This window comes from Halichoeres trimaculatus, unplaced genomic scaffold (genome assembly GCF_033239565.1).
Source record: "Halichoeres trimaculatus isolate MK-OKI-2021-1 unplaced genomic scaffold, fHalTri1.1 fHalTri1_scaffold_4, whole genome shotgun sequence".
Classification (NCBI taxonomy): domain Eukaryota; kingdom Metazoa; phylum Chordata; class Actinopteri; order Labriformes; family Labridae; genus Halichoeres; species Halichoeres trimaculatus.
Window position 1 is genome coordinate 13,609,975 of NW_027437182.1, and position 23,051 is coordinate 13,633,025.

Consider the following 23,051-nt stretch of genomic DNA (forward strand, 5'->3'; position numbering starts at 1 on the left):
CCAAAAGCTGCCTTGAGCAAAGGAGTAGCAGTGGCTGAGCTAAGTTAAAGAGTGTGCTGTGTAAAAGACAAATCAGATCTTATTTTGTAATTTCTCTAACTGTCTGCTACTGATTGCTATGAAACACACTTACACTGCCACACAAAATGCTGCTTACTGTTCTTATTCATTGGCTGTGAGCTTAAAACACTGAACAGAGCAGAAACAGGCCCATGCAAAAGTTTTTCAAAGGAAAATATTCAGAAAAAGTGGACACTCCACAGATTCGGCATTCACCTTTACTTTGTTATAATTGCAAATCAAGAATTGACATATTGCTTTGAGTAAGAAAATCTATAAGTGTTTACAGAATATTGATCTGTCCGTGACTATTCCTGCCCTGGCACAATGTGCAGGTTAAATTGTAGCATAAGATATTGAACCATTCTTGGTAGTTATCTGTTATTTTTTTAATTGCTGTGGTATTGGAACAAGCATCCATATTTGTCACTCTCCCTGGTATCATCATTCTGGTATTGTGACAAACTCTCTCTGTAACAGGACCCCTGATTCTGCACATTGGATTTTTTTCTCTATTTGGACACATTAAAAACAAACCTAAGACATGGTGTTGTATTAATATTTGCTCTCTATATCTGATATTTCACAGATGTGCACATCAAAACCTCAACAAGAGGTAAATAGTGATGGGATGTTCTCAATATGACTGATAAGAAATACTTTGACTGTTTTTGGCTTGGGGCTGTAGAAATAAGAGGTGAGATGTTGTTTGTAGGACTTTGGTCAGGCTAGCTGCTTCCTATTGGTTTTCTAGTCTTAATGTAACCAAGTGCTGGCTCTTTTTCCACATGTATTCTACAGAAACAAAAGTGGTAATAATCTTATCATCCAACTATGTAACAAATAAGGAGAGTGTGTATTTCCTCTCATAATCTCATTTTCAGTCAAAAAAGAGCCACCTTGGTAATACTCCTCTAGAAAATGAACGCACAAATAAAGCTAACACTGTACAGCAGCAAAAATGTATTAAATAAAATCAGTGTGGGTTAAATGAGATATTTTTGTTTGCAGGCTTGGTGCTGAGATAAAGAAAGAGCAGTTGTGGTACACTGGGAACAAATATGTGTCATATTTTGTCCGCTCGTTGTTTTTTCTGAGCCTTATTTATGTCAGAGCGAATGTTCAGTTAATAGACCTGCCTTGCTTGATTTCAGCCTTTTTGTTTATTTCTTCAATCACCTCAAAGATTGTGTAAATCTGGTGGAGTGATTGAAATCCATCAGAAAAGATGTGTGTGCTCAAACTGCTGGTTTGTGTAGTTGGTATTTATTTCTAATAGAGGGTTCTATTTATTTTTGAGAAGCAGTGCACTTAATGTAGCTCTGTAGCTGGAATAAGGATGAAACGGTTCAAAACTGTAAATGAATCAAATAAAGTATTTTATTTTTCGTGCCTAGTTGTGCCTGGACTTATTGTTGTCTCCGTGGCAGAAAATGCATGTTTACATGAAGCTACCGGAATAGCCATGAAGTCATAGTGATGTTATGTGTTGGTCTGTTTACATTTAGTCTAAGACTACTTTTAAGGTATATTAACCTTTTTTTTTTTATTTTACTCAAGGACACCTTTTGCTCCAAGAACTGCACCCACTTCATGTTTACCTGCAACACTTTGCACAGGAGATTACAGACAAGCTGTCTGTGCTCCTCCTGCTGCACCTCCTCCTGCCTCATTAGCTCACTCTTAACCTGACCCACTGACTTCCACAGACAGTTGAGCCACAAGGCTCACAAATGTTTTCCTTATAGTGTTTGTAATGTGAAAGTTTTACAACTGATGCTATCTATATGTTAAAACAAGTTGCCAGGTGTCACTTGCCTTCAATTTTTGAAACTCATCCTGAAGAAGACAAGGATATTAAATGTGTGATCTTTTCAGTTTATACAGAAACTGCAAAAATAGTGAAAAAAATGTGACTCTTATCTCTGTCACCTTGTAATGCCTAAAACCTAAATAAACATCTTTGCTATTTACACAGCAGTTTGTTTTCTGGTGAAGTGAGATGAAAGTTGATCATGAGCCATGATAAAGACACCAGGTATTGTAAACATGATATCAAGGTGATTTTTTTGACAAGTAGAAATTTATTAGATGTATTTAATCTGTACATCTTAAAGGAATCAAACATGTCGCCACTTTTTCAGTCAAGTCATCATGCTTTTATAAGTCCCTTTTGTTAAGTGAAAAAAGGCGCCAGAAAGTGTTCATCTTAGCAGAACCTGAACAACAGCATCTTTATTGTACAGACACATAATTGCCATGTAATCCTCTGGTAGACATGACAGCTATCCAAAGGGATCACCATCCCTCAAAGGTTTACAACACTTCCAAAGGTTTTACATCACATCTTTCCAGTTCCTTTGTCCTGCTAGGTGTAATCTGCTCATCAAGTGTGAGGTGCGTCAAGATTGTTAGCAGGGAAAGATCACAGACAGTCAATTAAGGTGAGGAGTTACCTTCAATTTACACCTGTGGAGGGAAACTAGTGGTCAAGTTAGTCTGTCATAATGTAGGGGAACTGTTTTTTGTTTTTGTATGTCAAGCTTTCTCTGGATTAGTTATTTAACAGTCAACCAGTTATTAAGAAGTGAAGGTTAATGGCTTTGAGCCTCAGCTACAAAGCTAAAGCCACGTGGTAGCTAGCACAAAACCTTTGTGAAGAGGTCGAATGGGGCTGGTTGTAAATCACTTAGCTACATGTAAACATTAAAAATAGACATACGTGTGCTACTTTTGAGGCTGTCTTCATAACCCAGGTTACTCCTGGTAGACTTATTTAGGTTTGTTTACTGGTTAAATTGGTATCAGGATGCCCTCAAATAGTTATAATTAAACATTATTTCACAATTTCCCCTCAAAATACGGAGTCTTGATATACATTTTTTAAATTTACGCCCGTTTTTTTTTTTCCAGAAATTAATATGTAGTCTTAAAAAATGAAGCCATGGATAGAGCTCAATTAAGACTCTCGTTTGCAAGGCAGGAATGGGCATTTTGGGCTTGTTAGGAAATATGTTTCTGACCCTATACCCCGTTTCGTTGTTCGTAAAACTGTTTTTGTAACTGTTCTGACGATGTAAAGGCTGTCAAATTGAATGTTGAATGCGTACTACGGTAGGGACAGACTCGCTCGTTGCTAAGCGACGGACATGCACCCGCCACAGCCGTATAGTAGTTGAGCACTGCAAAAACTGAAATCTTATCAAGTGTTTTCGTCTTATTTTTTTGGTAAAAATGTATTTTTTGACTTAAAATGAGCTACATTGACCTGACCGGTCCAGACAAAAGACAAAAAAAGGTCTGAATTGCTCGTAACAAAAAAAAAAAAAAAAAAATTGAAATAATGTCTTGATACAAACCTACATTCTTACCCTGCTGGCAGATTTTTTTTTTCTTTACTTGATACAAGCAAATTTAAACCTTTGTTTTCAAATAACTTGGAAAAAAAGACATTTTTTCAGGACTAGTCAGGTGAATGTGGCTCACATTAAGTCTGAAAAGTTTCTTCTTTTTTTTTCCTTTTTTTTGAAAATAAGACAAAAACTCTTGGTATGGGTCCAGTTTTATGCAGTGAAGTCAGTTCTGCAAAAATAATGAGGTCACCCTGTTTTAAAGTTTAACCTCTTTATGGAAGAGGTCAAGCTCTCACCCCATGTAACGCTTTTTCTTGGTGAAATCTGAATAGTACTTATAAAACGCTTACTAACTGTAACCTCACTGCACCAGTAAAGCAACACTGGCCCTTGTGTCAAATTTACATAGAAATAGAACCCTTGGGATGTTGATGGCCTTACGCTCCATGAGGTTAACCCTCAACTGGGTGGCCAAGAATTAAATCCAGCCTGCGGCCTATTCCCGATTCCGATGTCATTCCCAGCTTTCACTCTGTTTCCTGCTCTTTATACAACACTTGAGTTTTTAAGATACTCTACTTAATGTGTCAGACCTGAATGAACACAAGCCTTGGCAAACTCATGAAGCTTGTCTTTCATGAGTTTGCCAGGAATGTTTTCAAGATGTTAGTAGTTGAGACGTACACCTGTTAAAATTACTTAAGAGAGCAAAGGAGTGGTTAAATTGTGATATAAAGGATAAATATGGAGAAATCAGACACAGTCTGAACAGTACCTTTGTCTCTTCACTTTAAAATCCTTAAATCAACTTTGTTTCCTAATCCCGCCTTCCCCTATATTTACAACTACTTAAGGAAACTTGGAAATGTCCCAATGAGATTAAATGGATGACATCCTTGCAGCTTGTCCTTGATCTAGTCTGGCTGGTCTACTGATCAAATGCCTGTGTGTTGTCTTCACTCTACTCAGGGGAAAAATCACTTCCTCTCAGATTTTCTGGATTATAATCTCAGCAACAGATGAGCCAGAAAAAAACAGGAAGGGCTGCTGTTTACTTGTCTATCAGTTCCTGCAGGACCAGACACAGTCTTTCTGATGATTCAGCTAGATACTGGGTGTAGCTAGACCCATTTTCCTGGAGTGTTTCCTGTTATGCTTTTCTAACGCTTCACTGATTTCCTGCCTGGGACCACAGTTGTAATGGCATCAATTAATGCTCAGCTGCAGAAATGTTTGCAAAATCGTCGCTCCACCATCAACTGCTTGTCAAAGGGGGCAGAGGACATCAAAACATTCCCATTTTCTCAGGAGAAAGCTGTCAAAGCGTGGACATCTTTGGAGAACCTTGACAATTCAGGAAGTAAAGCGGAGGCCCCCAACGCAGAGGAGAGACCAGAACGACAACAGGTTATTATTGTAAATGTCGGGGGGAAGGTGTTTCATATTCCCAGAGTCCACGCTGCTAAGTATCCTCATACCAGGATTGGTTCATTGGCCCTCTGCAGTGATCGAACAAAACTGCTGACGCTGTGTGATGACTACTCTGTGCGCAAAAATGAGTTCTTCTTCGACCGGGATCCTGCTTTCTTCCACCATGTCTGCCACTTCTACACAAGTGGAGTTCTGTGGGTCATACGGGAGATGTGCCCCATCCACTTTGAGGAGGAGATCGCATACTGGGGCCTGAGCCTTAAGGACACCCAGCTCTGCTGCTGGATGGTGTTCCAGGAAAAGGTGGATGATGTGAAGGAAGACCTTAAAGTGGACCGTGAGCTCATGGCTGAGATCGAGGTGAAGTACAACGACGAATGTTTCAATGAAATGATCTTGGGAAATGTGCGTAAGACTCTGTGGAACCTGGTGGAGAATCCTTACTCTTCCAGTCCAGCCAAGGCTTTCACTGTGGTCTCCAACCTTCTTGTGCTGTTCTCCATTCTTGCAATGACTCTGAACACTGTAGAGGAATTACACGTGTATCACACTAATGGCAAAACCCTCATGGAATGGGTGGAGATCGTCACCATTGTGTTCTTCACCTTTGAATATGTAGTTCGCTTTTTAACCACTCCAAACATGGCAATCTTTTTGAAGAGTGGACTCAATTTTGTGGACATGGTGGCTGTCATGCCTTATTTCTTCCAGATTGTCTTTGAAGTCTTTTCTGACCAGGAGAGTGCGAGTGCACAAGAAGACCTTAAAACTATGGCCCGGGTCAGCAAACTGAGCCAGGTCCTCAAAGTCATCAAGCTAATGAGGATCTTTCGGATTTTGAAGCTTGCTCGACACTCCACGGGAATGAGAGCATTTGGTTTCACCCTACGGCAGTGTTACCAGCAGGCCTCTTGTATTCTCCTTTTTATTGCCATGGGGATCTTCACTTTCTCTGCTCTCCTTCATTCAGCTGAGAGAGAGACTGAGGGAACTCCTATCAGCAGTATCCCTCATGCCTGGTGGTGGGCTGCAGTAAGTATCAAAAGTGGAATAAATCAAAGTCATCCTGGAGTATCTACATTCAAATTTTCCATCCCTCACCTATTGTATTTCTACTCACAATCCTGATTTAGAGGCAAAGGTTTAAAACAGTAACTGATACTTCCTCTTGGCACATGTAAAGATAACCCTCGAGCACCTGCCGTTTAGCCTCTGGAGACCAAGTGCCTTATTTGTAGTGCTCATGGGTGACCACCTTTATCATCTCTTCCTCATGGTTTCCTCCTGCATCTCAGATTTAAGCTGTCATAAAGATCTGTGTATATTGAAAGAAAAACTCCCTATCTTTTTTGTCATCATTGTTTTCCTTTTTTTCAAAGACAAATTTCTGTCTTTTTTTTTACCTTTTGTAGAGAAGCCTAATGTGTACCAAATCCTGCTGGGACTGTGTAATGAGGGCAGCAGCTTCTGCACATTGCCTGCTCTATCAATTAAGCTCACCCTATATGACTCACTGCTTTATTCTCAAGGGTTAATAGGCTGTGGAATATAATCTCCTGGGCCAGGCTGTGTATTTGTTTTCTTTATTTAAATGATAAGGGCACTACACAGCTTTTTCACCAAAAGGTAGCCATGAAATTCTTGTAAAACTATTGGCAAAAATGTGGCCTGTGCTGCTCTGTGACACGAGAAGTAATCAAATGGAATGATGATGTTATTGTTTATTGGCTTTTCAACTATCTCTGACACTTGACATTTAAAGAAAACTGAAAAGGGAAATGCTCTGCATATTTCAACATGTGGTGAAGATGAGTCACCAATTTCTCATCGAGGCTCAAGCTGAGTCTAAGTCCTCAGAAGATAATCAGCTTTTTCTCTCATGACAATTTACTGTATGAACCTGGACGTAGTGTGATCCCTTCTGTGTCCACAACACAATAGTGGGACATAACCTCACTGCTTTTAATCCTGTAAAAAGTTAACTTGAACAAAGAGAAGCAGTGTCAAAAAGAAAATCTGCTCTCCATTCATTTGCTCCCATAACAAAAATGTCAAGAGTCAAGTCTTTAGGATGGTGGGGGGTAGTGCTTATGGGAGTTGTAGTCTTTATCCCAGAAAAAACTGCAGTGATGATATCAACTATCTAAGTAAGGTAGCAATGGCATCCTGGAAAGATTTCTGTCAAAGTTTGAGTTTATCCCTGTCTTCCCCCTTCCCTCATCATAAATGTCGTATGACTCTTGGATGGTAAAATCTTAAAAGACAACATTTTTCAAGAAAGCACATGAACATGCATGCAAGCAAATCCATCTTTATTAATTTATCTTTATATATCACAGCTAATTTTATTTCAAGATGGTTTCAAAAAACAGTAGCAGGTCTAGTGCAAACACACCAGCCAGCCCCTTATCCTAAACTGAATAAAAGTTTCAGGCTTGAAAGAGAAAGAAACTGACATAAACCACCAAAGTCAATGCTAAGGTTCAAGTCTGAGTCATCAGCGCTTGAGTCCAAATACAATCGCATGACTGAAGACTTGAGTGTGTACTATGAAACTGACTATATGAATGTTAAGCTGAAGGAATAGTCTTACCTTTAGATGCATTCACTTCTTCTCTTATTTTAATACTGTCACTCATGCTAATCAACACAAAAGCCAGTGTTTAAAAAGCGCTTCAAACTGTGTTTTTACCACACAAAAAAGCATTAATATATCCTTCCTTTAGTTTTGGTGATGACAGAGATGATGGTGTGTATGTATCTATCAAAAACAGCTGACAGTGAAGTTTATTAATGAGCCAGTGTGGGATCTAAAGGTCCATTTCACCAAACGTGTCTTAACTTAAACAAACAGATGTTTGGACAAAATGGGAGAGACTTTTGTTACCCTCCCACGCGTTTTCTCTGCACTGAAAGTTTTTGAAGCGTAAGAGACAAAATGAGTCATACAGATCCAGCAGGTCTCTTAAGGCAAATGTGATAAGAGCTACAGTAAAGGGGAAATATTTTCATTGGACTTTCTAATAGCACCAAGTCCCCAAACCTGAAAGAGTGGATTTGGGGAGATCAAAACTGATTAATAAAGAGATTAAACATTTTCCTATAGATTTCCCGCCACTACAGCTATGATCTGTGTGTTTTGGGAATGTAGGAAAAGTCCTGTCAGAGCTAATTGTACATTTGAAAACAAATCATTCTTTATTTTAATAATATGGGTTCATGCAGGAATCTGCACTCATAAAGATGTACGTATGTATTTCAATAGCATCATTTAGAGAAGGGAAGGGAAGTTTACACAAGGAATGCAGCAACTTAATCTCTCAATCTTATTTCTAAGAGCTTCCATCCCCCTTCACCCTTTCTTTAGAAGAGAAGGAACAATTGATCACTGTAATATACCACCAATACACCCCAACCTGTTTGCGCCAAGTCTTTTCAGATGGTTCACTGCTGATGCTGTGACACATTTTGAAACAAGATGAATAATCATGAATTTACTTGAGTGATAAAATTCTGTGTTGCAACAGCTATGATTGGGCAACAGGAAAAAAAAGCACAAGACCATTTCTTTAACTGCTTCACTTTGGTGGATCAGGGGTTTTTAAGATCTGGTTGGCTTCCTTAAAAAATACAGAGAAACATGTCATCGTGTGGATATTTTTATATTAGCGGTCAAAGTATTAGAAGTTGCGCTAAAATATCATTCACCCACTTCAGTGGGAAAACACCAGGCTCTTTGAAAACCAAAGATTGTCCCACTTGTTGCACTGAGCTCTTTCTGTCTCAGTTGAACAGCATGTGCTGCAAAGTGTCTTGAGCATCTGTTCCCAATCAGGCCCTGTGCTGTTTTGAATTGATTTTGTCCCCCCCCCACTTCTTGCTAAATATTATTTATCTACATCAAATAGAAGAGGAAATGATAATGAAAACAGATTGATTTTTCTGCTCTGCTTTTCTCTCCCAGGTCAGTATCTCCACTGTGGGTTACGGGGATGTTGTTCCTGTCACCATACTCGGCCGCTTTGTGGCCTTTGGTTGCATCTCATTCGGTATCATCCTCAATGGCATGCCCATCTCTTTCCTCTTCAACAAGTTCTCTGACTATTACTCCAAGCTCAAAGCCCAGGAGTACAACACCATCCTAGTGCAGCGGAGGTTTCACCTAAAGAAGCGACTCAGACGCAGAATGGACATTTGTTTTCCTCCTCCAGAAGAGGAAGAAAGTACTGCTGACAGCCCCTGTGAGTGTGCACACAGCGAAGACTCAAGTTAAGGGTGTTAGCAATGTGCTACATACAGTGCACTAACCTGGGAAAAAAAATCCCAGGAGGAGGAAGTTGGTGTTTTTTGAACATTATGTTACTGTCACTCCTTTACATCACCAACGACACGAACGTTTACACAAACAAGAGCAACATAAAGGAAGTTGAGCTTTGATGATTTCATGCCTCTGTACTTACATTTTCCACTCAGATAACTTGTTTTTGCGCTGTTCAACCACCAATGGTTGTCCAGATGTAGGACTGAGTTGCAAATCATCCTCAAAAGTCTTTGGTGAACATGGACCTAAAACTTTGAATTTTTTTAATGAGAGTGCCTGTGGATAAATAAAAACACTAGAAACTCTGTGACTGTTTCATCAACATACGCTCATGTTTCTATCACTGCTGTCATGTGTGTGAGAAGATAACTTTCTATATAATGAATAAAAAAATTAATGCTGACTGATAAATCAAATGTGAGCATTTCTGATGAGTGCTAGATTCTTTAAAAAACTATTTTTGTTTCAAATAGAAAAAAATCAATATGAATGTCAATGGATGAAAGGTTCCTGTCAAATTAAGAGACAATGAAAATGCAGGTTTATTTCTTGACATGAGTTGAGTTTATGGATACCAAGGGCCTTTAGCTTTCCTGAAAGAATATTCTGTCAAATTTATAAACCTATATTGACTTCAACCTCATTTTGTTTGATGCTATCGTTTGAAAGCCATCTCATCATGGTGTTTGTGGTTTCCTGTGTTCTCTGTGTTCTCCGTGAGAAACTTGAGGCTCATTTCCTGAGATCTGACACCTGTCTGCTCTCCACTTTTGAAGATTAGACAAGTGCAAACAGGTTTGGAGCTACAGCACAGGGTTATTTTTCAAGGCAGCTCGTGTCTCTGTGTACTCTTTGTGCATATTGAAAGAGCTGCTGGTCGTATCTGTATACATAAATACACGGTTCATTTATTCATGGAACATGTGTCAAGCTGCAGCTTCAGGTGACTTCTCTTTGTTGAGTAGTCATTTTTTAAATTCTTGTTTATTTAAGAAAGAATGCCATTTAGAGGAACTTAGGGTTATAATGTGATGTCAATCTAAAGATAACATTATTTTGGTGGCTTTTCTGTCAAACAAAATTTGTGCCTCGAGGATACAACTTCTGCACATGTTTCCTCTACTGCTAATCATCGGAGGTTAGCAACAAACCAGGGATATAAATCAGAAACCCCTTGTGTTTTATACAGAAGCTTTTTTTAAAAATCATTTAACATAACCTTTATCCATTTTCTTTTGCAGTTTCAACCAGTACAATATATCTGATCATCTAAAGTGGCCCAACACAATCAAACCATCGAGGCTCTGAATCCTCGTGACAAGGACTCAGCTTCCAGGGGGGTGTTACAATTCAGCTCTGGTTCTTGTCGTCCCCTTGTGTGTCTCTTTCTCTGTATTCTGACACCGATATGATAAACTATGAGTTATCTATGGGTGTGTTTTTTTATTTCCCCAGAACTTCATGCATTTTAACCAGAATCTATGGTCTAATTAAAGTTTTGGGGTAATAAAATTACCCCTGAAAACGTCCTTGCCTGTGGGAGGAAAATTGATCATTTTCTACTGATCAGCTGAAATGTGTGTCTTAGGCCATTTCTTAATTTATCTTCTTAAAACTCAAGTTACTGCGTGTATCATCTGCTTGCGCTAGCAGGGAGGAGTAGCATGTCTCTGCCCAATTATAGTCTGGATCATTGTCTATAACAGTGCTCTGAGAGATGCACAGTGCCAAAACTGCCATTAATGAAACTGTAACTGTAGCCACAGACTCAGACTTTGCAGACTCCACAAAAAAAAAAAAGAAAAAAAAAATCTTAATTCTGTTATAATCTCTCAATGTGAAAATAACCCCTCTACTCACCTGGTTCAAAACTGAAGTAAAACTTTTTTTAAATGAAGTCATAGTCCTGATGTCTTGGTCATAGTCCTCCTTAATACTGATTTTAATGCTGAATTTGTCCATTATGGATCCATTAAGCATAAGTTAGATACTAAGACAGACTATGTTTAAGGGTCGACTAGTTATATGAAAATCGGTCATAATATGATTGCCTCTGGCTCCATTACAGAAAGAGGCCAACAATCCAAAATGTTGGACTCATGGCTCAAAATACTGCCAACCACACACAAAAACAGAGTATCATTTTGACAATAGACATTAACCTGAGCTACAGCCCTGCGAACAGAGAGTATCTGTGCTACAGATTTAGCATTACATATGACCAACATTTCAGGGGAAAAAAAGAGGATGATTCACTAACTGGCCTCAGTGCCAACTGGTGTACATCCTGTCTTCTCACACCTGTCTCCCACTCCATCACTGAACCTTTTTAAGTTTCATTTCTCCTTACATTGAGCTGTAAATGAGGCATGGTGTTCTCACCCTGTTACCACGGTGACAACGCACAAACTTCACTCAGTAATTCTTGGGGAAAAAAAACAGAGTAGAGCAGGGAAAAAACACGTAGGTTGTGATATCAAGTAAAGTGTTGATGGTACATTTAGTGCAGATTTTCCCCAATAGGTTTTAGAGCAGGGGTGGCCAACCAGTCAGAGACCAAGAGCCACAAAATTACTGTGGTACTAAGCCACATTATCACACGTGGTCTTACAGACACATCTCCTCTCACACATAAACAAAATGACGTACAATGAAAAGCAAGACATCCAGATAGCTATGAGCACATGAGCGATTGAGAGTATGTAGAGAAGAGAAACCGAAACTTAAGTATCAATCTCATCACCCAAGTATTGATCAATACTGATCCCAAAATTGGCATCAGTATATCAATATTTTAGATTAATCAGCACACCACTCCTCATAACAATATATAGATCTATATTTTTTTTATGAATGGATCGAAGAGCCGCACACTGAAAGGCAAAGAGCCACATGCAGCTCGCGAGCCACAGGTTGGCCACCCCTGGTTTCGAGAGACATGGCTGCAGTGCAACAGCTCAATCCATCCACCAATTAATCAATCAATCAAAAAATACTTCATTCAATCATTGAGTTAGATAAAAAATTTACTTTACTTACTTATGCCTGATTTAAAGACTGTTTTATGCATGAGAATACTGCCCAGCCAGTTCAACAAAAGTTAAACTTTTACCTCCCTACACAAGTTTAGTCATTTGGTTGGAGGCCAGTCATAAGAAGAAGCTTTAAAATCACGGACTGCTTTTTACTAATGAGAATTTAGGACTGATTTCAACTATTATTATTATTATTATTATTATTATTATTATTATTATTATTATTATTATTATTATTATTATTATTATTTAATAATTATATTTTTAGTCAGTTGATAAAAACAAAGACAGCAGTTGAAGGTTATGGGTTTTAATTTATTTCACTTACTCCGCAGACAAGTATGCCTAGGTGGATGTTGAGGTGTGTCTTCTCAGGTTGTCTTATCGATAACAACCTTCATGAAGTGACATCGTTTGATGGATCACACTCCCCTGACTCAGGCACCGCCCAGCCTGTAGCCTGGACGGCGGATCAGAGGGCACTGAGTCATGCTGCTGCTGCTGCTCTTCACTGGACTAACTTAAAATCTTTGTTTCCTCTGCAACAGACTCAAGGATTGTATCAACTTAATGCTGTGAGTACATGGTGTAGAGCATTTTAAAGTCTGTTTAATAAGTGTTTTCCTGTGTAGCCTGTCTGTTTCTCGGGAAGTTGAGGCTACTGGACCGAGTTTCCGTTTGAAGTTAACGGTTGTTATTTCATTGAGCAGCGACGTTTCTTCGTTTCTGCTGCGCACTTTGTGAACAAGACAGATGAATGATAAACAATTGAGAGTAAGTGCGAATTACACAAGGTTTTTCTATAGATTTCATGGTCGACCAGTTTGGTTCTTGGTCATGTGGGGTCCGTTAATTTATGTGTAAATTATAATTTCATGTCCCCTTGTTCTTTAATTTTACACTTCCTCAAGCGCACTAGCCAGCACAGCACATCACTGTTGTCAGGCAACCTGTGGCCACACACTAACGAGCAATTTGCTGATGAAATAAAAAATAATAATTCATTTCTCATCATTTCGCATATCTGTTAAAAATATTCTTCAAGTGAGGAATATTTAGAATTAAGCAAACGTTACGATAACACTAATGTTAGGTTTTTATTGCATTAACTCATTACAATGGTAGAAAAACTTAATTTCTAGTACTCAGCTTTGATCCTAACATTAATGTGTAAATGTTGTTATAATATTTTCAAGATTTGAAATACAAAAACTTTACCGATGTAAGTGTTTACTTTTTTAATCCTGAGAGTATTAAAAGTAAGAGTACCAGTCTATTCCTGCAGCTGAGTTTCACATGTGACTGATACACAGCCACATGTCTTAATTCGGTTGCACTTATTGCAGTGGTAAAGCTGCAAAGGGAGGATACAACTGAATTTGTTTTAGGTGTTGGGCCCCAGTAAAGATTAACTAGAATGCTTAGTCAGGAGAGAAGTTGTGAAATATTAATGTAAAGAGGAAGTGAGTCAAAAGGGCAGAGGAGCTAAGCAAATATATGATTGATCAATCTTATATCAAGGAGCTCATACATACATAGATGGGCTGCTGTCATTTTCTGTCTTTAATAGACAAACTTAGGTCTTAATTCTATCAACTTGATAGTATATTTAGTCGACAGCCAGTATCCACTACTTGATCACATGATATTTTGTTCCTTACAGCACACTTTAGTCAAGCTACTGCAGCTTCTTCTTGCTTCCTGCTGCTGTGATGTGAAATTATGATAATACTGCATATCACAAAAAAACACCCCAAGCAGCTTAGATTACAAGTCAGACATAGTTTTGAACAAATTATTTTAAATGTAACAATGACTGATATTATCATGGTCATGTCAGATAGAGATGCTGATGCAACTGTCGAGAGCTAAAAATATGAATATTTAGACTGATTAACACTTTCAAAAAATGATCTTTACGAGGTAAATATAAAGTTTCGTTTCACTTTTCTTCTTGACGAGAGTCAGAGAAGTAAAGCCGGAGTTAGAATTTATCTTATCAGTAGCACACTGTTCCTCACTTATGGATATTTATTTAAGACATGCTGTGGTGGATAAATGAAAGAAAAACTGTTAAAGGTTAATAAATGGTGAGTGAGTTATTTCTAAAAACATTTTCAGGGGTTTTACTGACAGAGTTAAAAGTTTGGAATGTATATTATAGATTGTGCAAAGTGCTGCCTCAGTTAAGGTCAAGTGGAGAGGTGTGTATGTTTGCAGACCTTTTATACGTTCAGCTTATGATTAGCTTGAGACTCACTAAGCTATGATGATCATAAAGCATTAATAAACACACTTGAGGCACTCCCAGTCTGCTTCAAGACTCTTTCAAGGACTCTGTACACTGAGTCAGATCATCTCCTTTATGTCCTTTTTACATTTGAGTGTAAACAGTGATCTAAGTGACTTCATGTCTGACATCATCTAAGTCATATATTCCACCCGTTATTAGGAGACATGACAGCGTTTGATTTCTTGCCACCAAACACCCCGTGTCATAGCACATGTGATGCTATGCCACCTCCTGTTAACTCATACTTATTGGCGCCTGCTTGTTGTTCAGAGCGCTGAGGCTGGAAAGCTTCCACTTACTGGCATCACTCTTTGAGACTCATTATTCTTGAAACACTCCCTAAGGTTTCTGGTATTAAAAAAACTCCACCCCTCATCCTGTATTTGTCCTTGAAGCATTGTATTCCAGAGAGGCCAGCTCAAAACAGCCTCTTCCCTGTGACTGCATTGCCGTGTTAATGTGTATATGTGTGTGCTGTGGTTACTATAACTGTAAAGGCTGCTTCTGCTTTCTAAAGTTAACTGCAGCATTTGTTATCTGATACAGTGGCAAGTGTTTGGATTCCTGACATAGGGGAGTGGATCATCTCATCTTGGCAGCAAGACAGATTTAGAAAGTTCATTTCTTTCTCATTCCTCCTAAAATCTATAATATCAAAACATATTTTTGTTTAACACTTTTTTATTAGAAACGTAATTTAATAGGTGCTCTTTAATGGTTGGGATGTCTACAGTATCATTCTGGATGTAGAAATTAATGAAAACAAAGGTGAAAATGTTGAATGAGAGAATGAGAATGTGGGGTCCAAACTTTTGACTGGTATTGTAGCTCTGCTGCAAATCAAGCCATCAGGCAATCAAAGATTAGGATTTCAACATGGCATGTGTTTGATGTGTGTGGCTTTCCTCTTTATCAATAAACACATGTAGCTGTTTGCTTAAAGTTCTAGTCCCACCTCACCTTTGATCTTTTAGTTACATGACAGATGTGGCCTTGGCCTTTTGTGATATTTTTGAAGTGTTTTAATATGATATGTTTTTGTTTTTTCTGCAGACTCAAGAATGAGACGCATCAGGACAAAGTTTTTCTTTTTGGTGGGAGCTCTTTGTCTTTTAGCCCTCCATCTCTCCAAAGATTTTATTGACCTCAGATTCATCCATGTTCATCGAGACATGAGAGAAAAACACAGTCAAAGAAAGCATCACATCACTCAGAGCCCCTATGTCTTCGAGTGGCCACCATGTCAAACAAATACATCAGCTTCCAACGTCACAGGCTTCAGCTCTCTTCCGGCTAACATCAAAGACTTCCTCTACCATCGACACTGTCGACACTTCCCTATGATACTGGACCTTCCTGACAAATGTGGAGGAGCTGACAGCTCAGCAGATGTTTTCCTTCTGCTGGCCATTAAAAGTTCTCCTGGGAACTACGATCGCAGGGAGGTGCTGCGCAAAACCTGGGCCAAGGAGAGAGTGCACAGAGGCGCACAAATCCGGAGGATCTTCATCTCAGGAACCACAGATTCTGGTTTTGAGAAAGAGAGACATAACAAATTGCTTGAGCTGGAGCAAAAGGAGTACGGTGACATACTCCAGTGGGACTTAAGTGACACTTTCTACAACCTCACCTTGAAGCAGGTACTTTTCCTGGAATGGATGGAAAGAAACTGTCCGAATGCTCGCTTCCTACTGAACGGTGATGATGATGTTTTTGCTAACACAGACAACATGGTGGAGTATCTCCAAGGCCTTAAGGACAATGATGGAAGCAAACATCTATTCACTGGCCATCTGATCCAGAATGTGGGACCCATTAGAGCTCCAAATAGCAAATACTTTATCCCGGTGCAGGTGCAAGAATCCAATGTTTATCCACCCTATTGTGGTGGTGGGGGCTTCCTGTTGTCTGGCTACACAGCTTTGGTTATATACAAAATGTCCCAGTCCATAATGCTTCTTCCTATTGATGATGTTTACATGGGGATGTGTCTGGCCAAAGCAGGACTTAGCCCTACTTCTCATATGGGTGTGAAGACAGCAGGACTGCACATTCCCTCCAGCAAACTAGATAGCTATGACCCCTGCTTTTATAAAGAGGTTTTATTGGTACACAGATTCCTCTCAGCTAACCTGTATCTCATGTGGAATAGAATACATGACCCCAGTCTCAAATGTCATCATTAGGCATTAGAGCTGCCAAACTGTAACTTTTGGGTGGTGAGGGAACTTACCCAGACTTGTTCCTGCAGCTGTAATCTCCCATGTACCACAAGGATAGATTTGGGATCTCTGTCAGTTTGGACACTCCAGGAGATTGGTTTTTTTTTTCAACAAGGCCAAAATATGTATCAAAATATTTTGAATTATCAAAGTTTTGTTGAAAAGAAAAAAACAGGCTTTATAATATCACCCATTTTTGTTTACATCTCAGGTGACAGACGTGCAGCTATAAGCATTATCTGTTGAATGAGTTATTTTACTGCTGATCCATTCACTGTCTTATTCCCTGACAAATGTGTCCAGTTATCCTGCAGGGTCTTGATGAACAATTGGAAAACTGATCTCTCATGAAATGCCACTCCTCTCTTTTTATTAATACCACATTAGAGATGGGTATCAATAACCAGTTCCTCCTTAAGAATCAATTAGAAATGGTTCAGTCTGTCTACATCGTTAGCCCTTAATGATTCCTTGGTTGATTCTTTACATTATGCCGGACCTTATGTTCACGCTTGTTGGTCAGCAGCAGAATTTCCAAGACAAAAGTGGATTGGATTGAAAGCAATCAAAGGTTTTGCTTGACCTTACCAAGAAGGACACTGACAATGCAAAGTCCAATTTGTGCAACACTGTAATAACATGCAAGGGTGGGAATACCACCAACATGTTAAAACATTTGTCAGTGCACAACATTAAATACCAAGAGGTTCATTTCATACCTATTCACTTATAAACTCAATAAAATGATGTTGACACAGAAAATCTGTAAGCTTGTACACAGAAAATTCAAAGGGGGAATTGAATCAATCAGCAGAATCAATAATGGCATTGGGATCAGTAATATTTTGTCAATACCCATCCCCATCACACATTTAATGAAAATATTGATTAATGTAGCTTTGTGGTGGTGCAATGTAGGCTGGTGTGGAGCTAACTGTGCAGTACGTTAGAGGAATCAGGGCTATGCTGAAGAGCTTCCAGTGCAAGAGATGGGCTGTGAGCTGTTGATATTAAGGAAGGCCTGTAGGGGGCGCCTATCTCTTGAGCAGAAAAGTAATCTCTCTGCATGTATGAATGTAGTTTTTAAGCAAAAAAATAACTTTCAAACAGGGTATTCACAATCAAAAGTTATCCAGGTTCTCAAAAAAATTCACATGGCTAACATTAGCTTAAATATCTATCTGATTGAGCTGACAGAAATCAATCCACCAAGGACCCATTTTAGAAAACCTGGAGTGGTCAACTTGACACTGGTATAACTATAAAATGTGCAGGTGATGGCTCTTGTTGGGCTGTTACAGAAAAAAAAAATCTTTCATAGAGTCAGTGTCACTTGATGTCCAGCTTTTTAAAACCTTTTGAACATCTTGGCACAGCTCTGAACCACCAGCTAGAAGATACTGATGACTCAAAAATGTTCTCAGTAACTTTATTGGCCTTGGTGTTGGTCAGACAGGAGGTTTTAGATGTAATGCATAAATCTATGGGTAAATCTGTCTGAGTTTTGCATCCCCCCTGTTGATACTGTGCACCAAACCAAAGAAGCAAAGATAAACCTCATTAGCAATGGCAATGCAAACCATAAAACCTCTGTCTCACATCTGACAGGATGTGGAAGACAGCACAAAGCAAAATAGCAGGTTCTTTCCATCCTCTTCTGCCAGTTCAAGCCATTGCAACACTCCAAAAAGTGTTTAAGAAGTCATTAATCACAAGCATGATAACATCTCTAACCTTGTGAATTGACCATGACATAACACAAAGCCATAACTGCACATGACCCTTTTCAAATGTGCAGTATCTAACACCAACATGAACTGTTGTAAAACCGTACAGAGAATGTGAAGCACATGTTTTCTCTGGGGGGAACGGCGCCTTGAAGTTGTTTGTGTTGTGCAGTCCAGCCTGTCAAATCTGTGAATGAGCCTCGCCTTTAATTACATCTGGGAGAGTTCTTTTGATTACTTGTTTGTGGAAAGACTCCCAGCTGAAGAGTGGGATCACAGGGGCTGGGTATTGATCTATGGTCCAGTCTGACTACAAACTTAATGAAGTCCAGAGCACATAACTGTTCTGATAGAAGTGATCTACTAACGGTGATCACCAAATGCATCTTCAGCCTGTATTCTTATTGTTTTTGAATGTTTTAATGTTTTAAGTTGTTCTTTTACAATTAAAAATATATATTTATTCAGCTTTAGGCAAACTGGTTAACTGGAACACTCTGGTATCTGTACCAAACAATCACCAGCTGACTGACAGAGACTTTACTGTGGTGTGTTCATGGTCTTTAAAGAAAGATCATAAAAAGAAATTCTCAGGGTAATTTTTAAAATGATGTAACTTATGTTTCTTTGCTCGATGTTTGTAAAGCACTTTTCTGTTGAATAGCTTTTTTAGAAATTATTTTTCATTTAAAATCTATAGAAGGGAATCTAACAAAGGTGTTTGTGCCTCAAATCTGTGCTCCTCAAGACAATATTATGAAGGACTAAAAGCTGTTGTGTGTCCAAATTTTTAAAAACCGTGCCATATCCAGGCATCATTTTGTGATTTCTGTACATGGAATTTGTGCCTTGTTCAAACTGAAGCTTATAAGTATAGATTTTTTTATGTTGCTTAAATGAAGATTGATACTTTTATTTTTTATAACGCAGGTTTTGAAGTGTGTTTTGGCACTGCAAATAAAAGTATTTGTAACTATACAAAAACAGATTTGTGTCATGTTCTCACAAGGTAATTTCAAGGTCTTATCCACAATATAAAACACTGGTAGGGTGATTTTCCTCTAAATATATCTTCAGCTGTCTGAGTACAATCTAAAACACATGCCTACTTTCCCTGCAGTCAGCAAACAGATCATCAGCATCTATTTATACAAGAGCTATGTGATGGAGTCATGTATGTCTATATGTATACATACTATGTGTGTTACACATATATGTGATAGCCCTGCACACAGCTGAATACATTCCAACACCAGTGAGTTAGTTTTTACAAGTGATCTCAAATGAAAGAAAATGAGTGGGCAGCACAGGTGAAGACCTCAGCCTCCTTTGTCATGACGCTGCTAACCTGAAAGAATAAAACACGTGAAACCCGATCCCTGTCTCCACAAAAACATGCCAAGTTATAATCCAGATGATTTTTCCCCCCTCTGTCACCACCAAAACAGCCACAATCAGTAAAATCTAAAGCTCTAACCAGGTGTTACAGGCCAAAATATACCTTGAGTGACCAGACTAAACACAGGGTCTAAGTAGCCCAGGATAGATTATACCCCCTGTTATATCAGTAGTGATGAGTGATCTATACAAGACATATTTTCAACACTTCATTGAGTGTATTAAACATAAAAATGTAAAAATCAAAAATTAATCAATGTCAAAATCAAATACTAGTAACAACACTGAAATGATTACGCTCCATGGAAGATGACTAGGAGCTGGTGATACAGTTTGCCATGGTTCAATACAAAGTGAATATGTCATACAGATTTCAACGCACCATTCATATAGTTATGGTCTTACACATTACAATAACCTTCTATTTGAAATGTACTCATTTACTGTGGTGTCAAACAAGTTAATCTACATACTGTTTGCTCTTCAAAGGTTCAAATCAAATGAATTTCTCATGTTTAAGGTCCCATGTTCTGCTCCTTTTCTGCAGTTTAATATGGATCATTGGTGTTTTTATGAAATGGTAGTAACATGTTTTGGTCCAAAAAGCCAATAAATCAAGCACAGCAGCATTGTTTCCAGGCTCTCATAGCCCCTCTGTTCAGAATGCTCTGATTTAGTGGGCGTGACCTTCATATGTAAATGAGCCACCGCTGATACCGCCCCGCTCCTCCACGTCACTGAGAGCGGCGCCACGAGCCCTGAGTGCACAATGTTTAGAAAACAGCGAAGCTCGTTTACTGTAACATTACAGGCTAAAACAACAGGCGAACCGCAGCTACATTTAACATCCTGAAGCTAAAACAGAGACAGGGAGGACACTGAGGAAAAGCTCTTACATCTGCTCCACAGCACACAGCATTTAAAATACTCACATTTCCAGGGTCTGATGTTTGTTGGCGGATGGTTGGTAATGCGCCTGGATTCAGGACCAGTCTATTCGCTAGCCCTCTGTTGTACTGTCCAAAGTTGGAAAAGCAGTTGGCCGAGAAGTGACTAGCACACACATGCACAGTTTTACTGAGTGTAGCTGGCACATTTCCCTCATAAATGAACTCTAGCCACTTAGTCTTGTCTTCTTCCGAGATGGGAAGCTTGTGCATGGAACTATGTGGCTGTTTACAGCCAAAAACAAAGCAGTGATGGCTCTTCAAATCTCTCCACCAGCTCGGAGAACAGTGGGCGGGGAGGGGGTTCAGGGGTATCTGCTCCAGTAGACCAATCAGGTCAGACTTGCTCCTGATTGGTCAAAAAGGGAAATGCTGACGTTGGCAAATCCCCCAAAACCAAACAGCTTGTTTTAGGTCAGGATTTTACATTCACAAGCACTACTAAGCACAGGTTTTGTCCTTAAAGTCACATTTTGTGGGCTGGGAGGAAAGCCAAAAACCCATAAATTTCACTAAAAGACTTCATAAGGTGATTTTTGCATAAAATGGGACCTTTTAGATAACTGCTGATACAACTCAAAGTAGAACTCAGTTGCACATAGAACAGTTTTAAATCTACGAGAACATTATTTTTTCACACAAAAAATTGAAATCCATATACTGATTGATTTTGTTCAATTCAAAGAAAAACTAAATTTGAACAGTTCTAAAACGATAAAAGTATTCACTCTTTAGTTGTTTTGTGTAACAGCTTTGTCTTTTTTCAGATCCAAACAGAACAGTCTGATGTGGCTTACTCAGATTCTAGTAAGATTATGAAACTTTTTTAGATGTTTTAATTAAATTAAATTGAATTATGAGACATAAGTTTTATGTGCTGTTTGCATTCACAGTGGTTATTCTTCCTTGAATCAGACACTTTGTAAACACAAAACTTCTTGCCCAAGCGAGGTATGTTCTGGTTTGGGGGCTATAGTCTGGCCTTGTCTGATTTAAACCCTGAGATATTTTGAAGCAGGCCACTTTATGCTCCTGCCTGGGCCAAAATGTACCCAGGCATAGTTTGGACCAGGAGTTAATAAGGCCTGCTACACTGGGAACTAGACATACAAAGCTTATGACATACAAACATACTTATATAGTTAAAGTTTGCACACTTTCACATTTGCTCTCCACCATAATAAAGTTTCTGGATCTCTGATTTTCTCCCTGAAACCTATCAGTACTTGAGTTACTGAGTAGTAAAATTGGGCGGTATTTAAATGTGATGTTGGTATGGGACACCAGGTGAAAACCCTGTGAGAAATAATCCTTCACTAACTTCCTGATGAGATCATTTACTAACAACAGCTGAATAACTGACTGTCATAGGACAAAGCGACAAACAGCCATTAGAGAAGTAACACTGCCAACCTGCAGTTCAGTCGTTGTTTTGTACATCACAGACATAAGACTGACCCGCAGTTTGAACTGATGTATTTAGATGATGCACTGACACTTTTTTGTTATTGGTTAGTTTGGCCATTTATCCATCAACCCCCACCAAAACTGAACAGCTAGGTTATAATTAGAAAAAGAAGTTTTTATGGTGTGTGTGTTTGTGTGTATGTGTAGCTTCCATTGCAGTAAGATAATAGAGACATCTTGTGGACAGAGAATGTAAGTGTATGGTTTTAAAACACCCAAAACAAATATTCACAAGTCACTGAAGCCATGAGCACTTTAAATTCATTTTTGTATGATGTTCATTTTCCTCATGGTTAAGCTGTTTTATTTATTACACAAGACAAACTTTGTACAAAGTTTATAGAGAGGTTTGTTTATTTCTAGGTGAGGTCACTTTGAATGTCTTTGCAGATGATCGTTTGATCTAAGAGCAATTATTCGACATCTTTTTTTTTTCTTACTTTTTTTTCTTTGCTCTTTCACCCCATGACAAAAACGGTCATGTCAGAGCCCAGTTATTTTATCTGTACAACTCCACCTTGCCCACCAGGTGGCTGCAGACTCTCTGTTCATTCTCCATCTTCTCACCTGTCCACACCTCTTGGCATTCATGCAGCTGCCTTACCTTTCCATTTAATCCAGCCGTCACACAACATACAGTTTACCAGACCTGTTTGTTCAGGCTGCCATGAGTGGCGTCTTTGTTCGTGGTTTGCCATGTGCTTCATTTCCTCTCAGAGTCTTTCACAATAATAAAACTGTTGACCTGTCTGCCAATTTTATAGTTTTCCCATCCTGTCATCATCTTCAGTCCCACA

At 38.9% G+C, this 23,051-nt stretch overlaps 1 protein-coding gene and 1 pseudogene across 1 annotated transcript; both read left to right on the plus strand.

The window, feature by feature from the left end:
* Positions 1 to 4,613: 4,613 nt before the first annotated feature.
* LOC141789422 (potassium voltage-gated channel subfamily V member 2-like) lies at positions 4,614 to 9,404 on the plus strand. The gene is made up of 2 exons (XM_074668820.1): positions 4,614 to 5,876; positions 8,809 to 9,404. The coding sequence occupies exons 1-2, from the start codon at positions 4,614 to 4,616 to the stop codon at positions 9,115 to 9,117; spliced, it is 1,572 nt and encodes a 523-aa protein (XP_074524921.1). The 3' UTR covers positions 9,118 to 9,404.
* A 3,258-nt stretch (positions 9,405 to 12,662) lies between these two features.
* Positions 12,663 to 19,367, plus strand: LOC141788526 (N-acetyllactosaminide beta-1,3-N-acetylglucosaminyltransferase 3 pseudogene; annotated as a pseudogene).
* The last annotated feature ends 3,684 nt before the right edge of the window (positions 19,368 to 23,051 follow it).

Excerpts from the sequence above, each read along its gene's own strand:
- LOC141789422 (XM_074668820.1), top strand. The coding sequence starts at position 4,614 with ATGGCATCAATTAATGCTCAGCTGCAGAAATGTTTGCAAAATCGTCGC. Across the intron at positions 5,877-8,808 it reads ATGCCTGGTGGTGGGCTGCA|GTCAGTATCTCCACTGTGGG; the intron begins GTAAGTATCAAA and ends TTTCTCTCCCAG.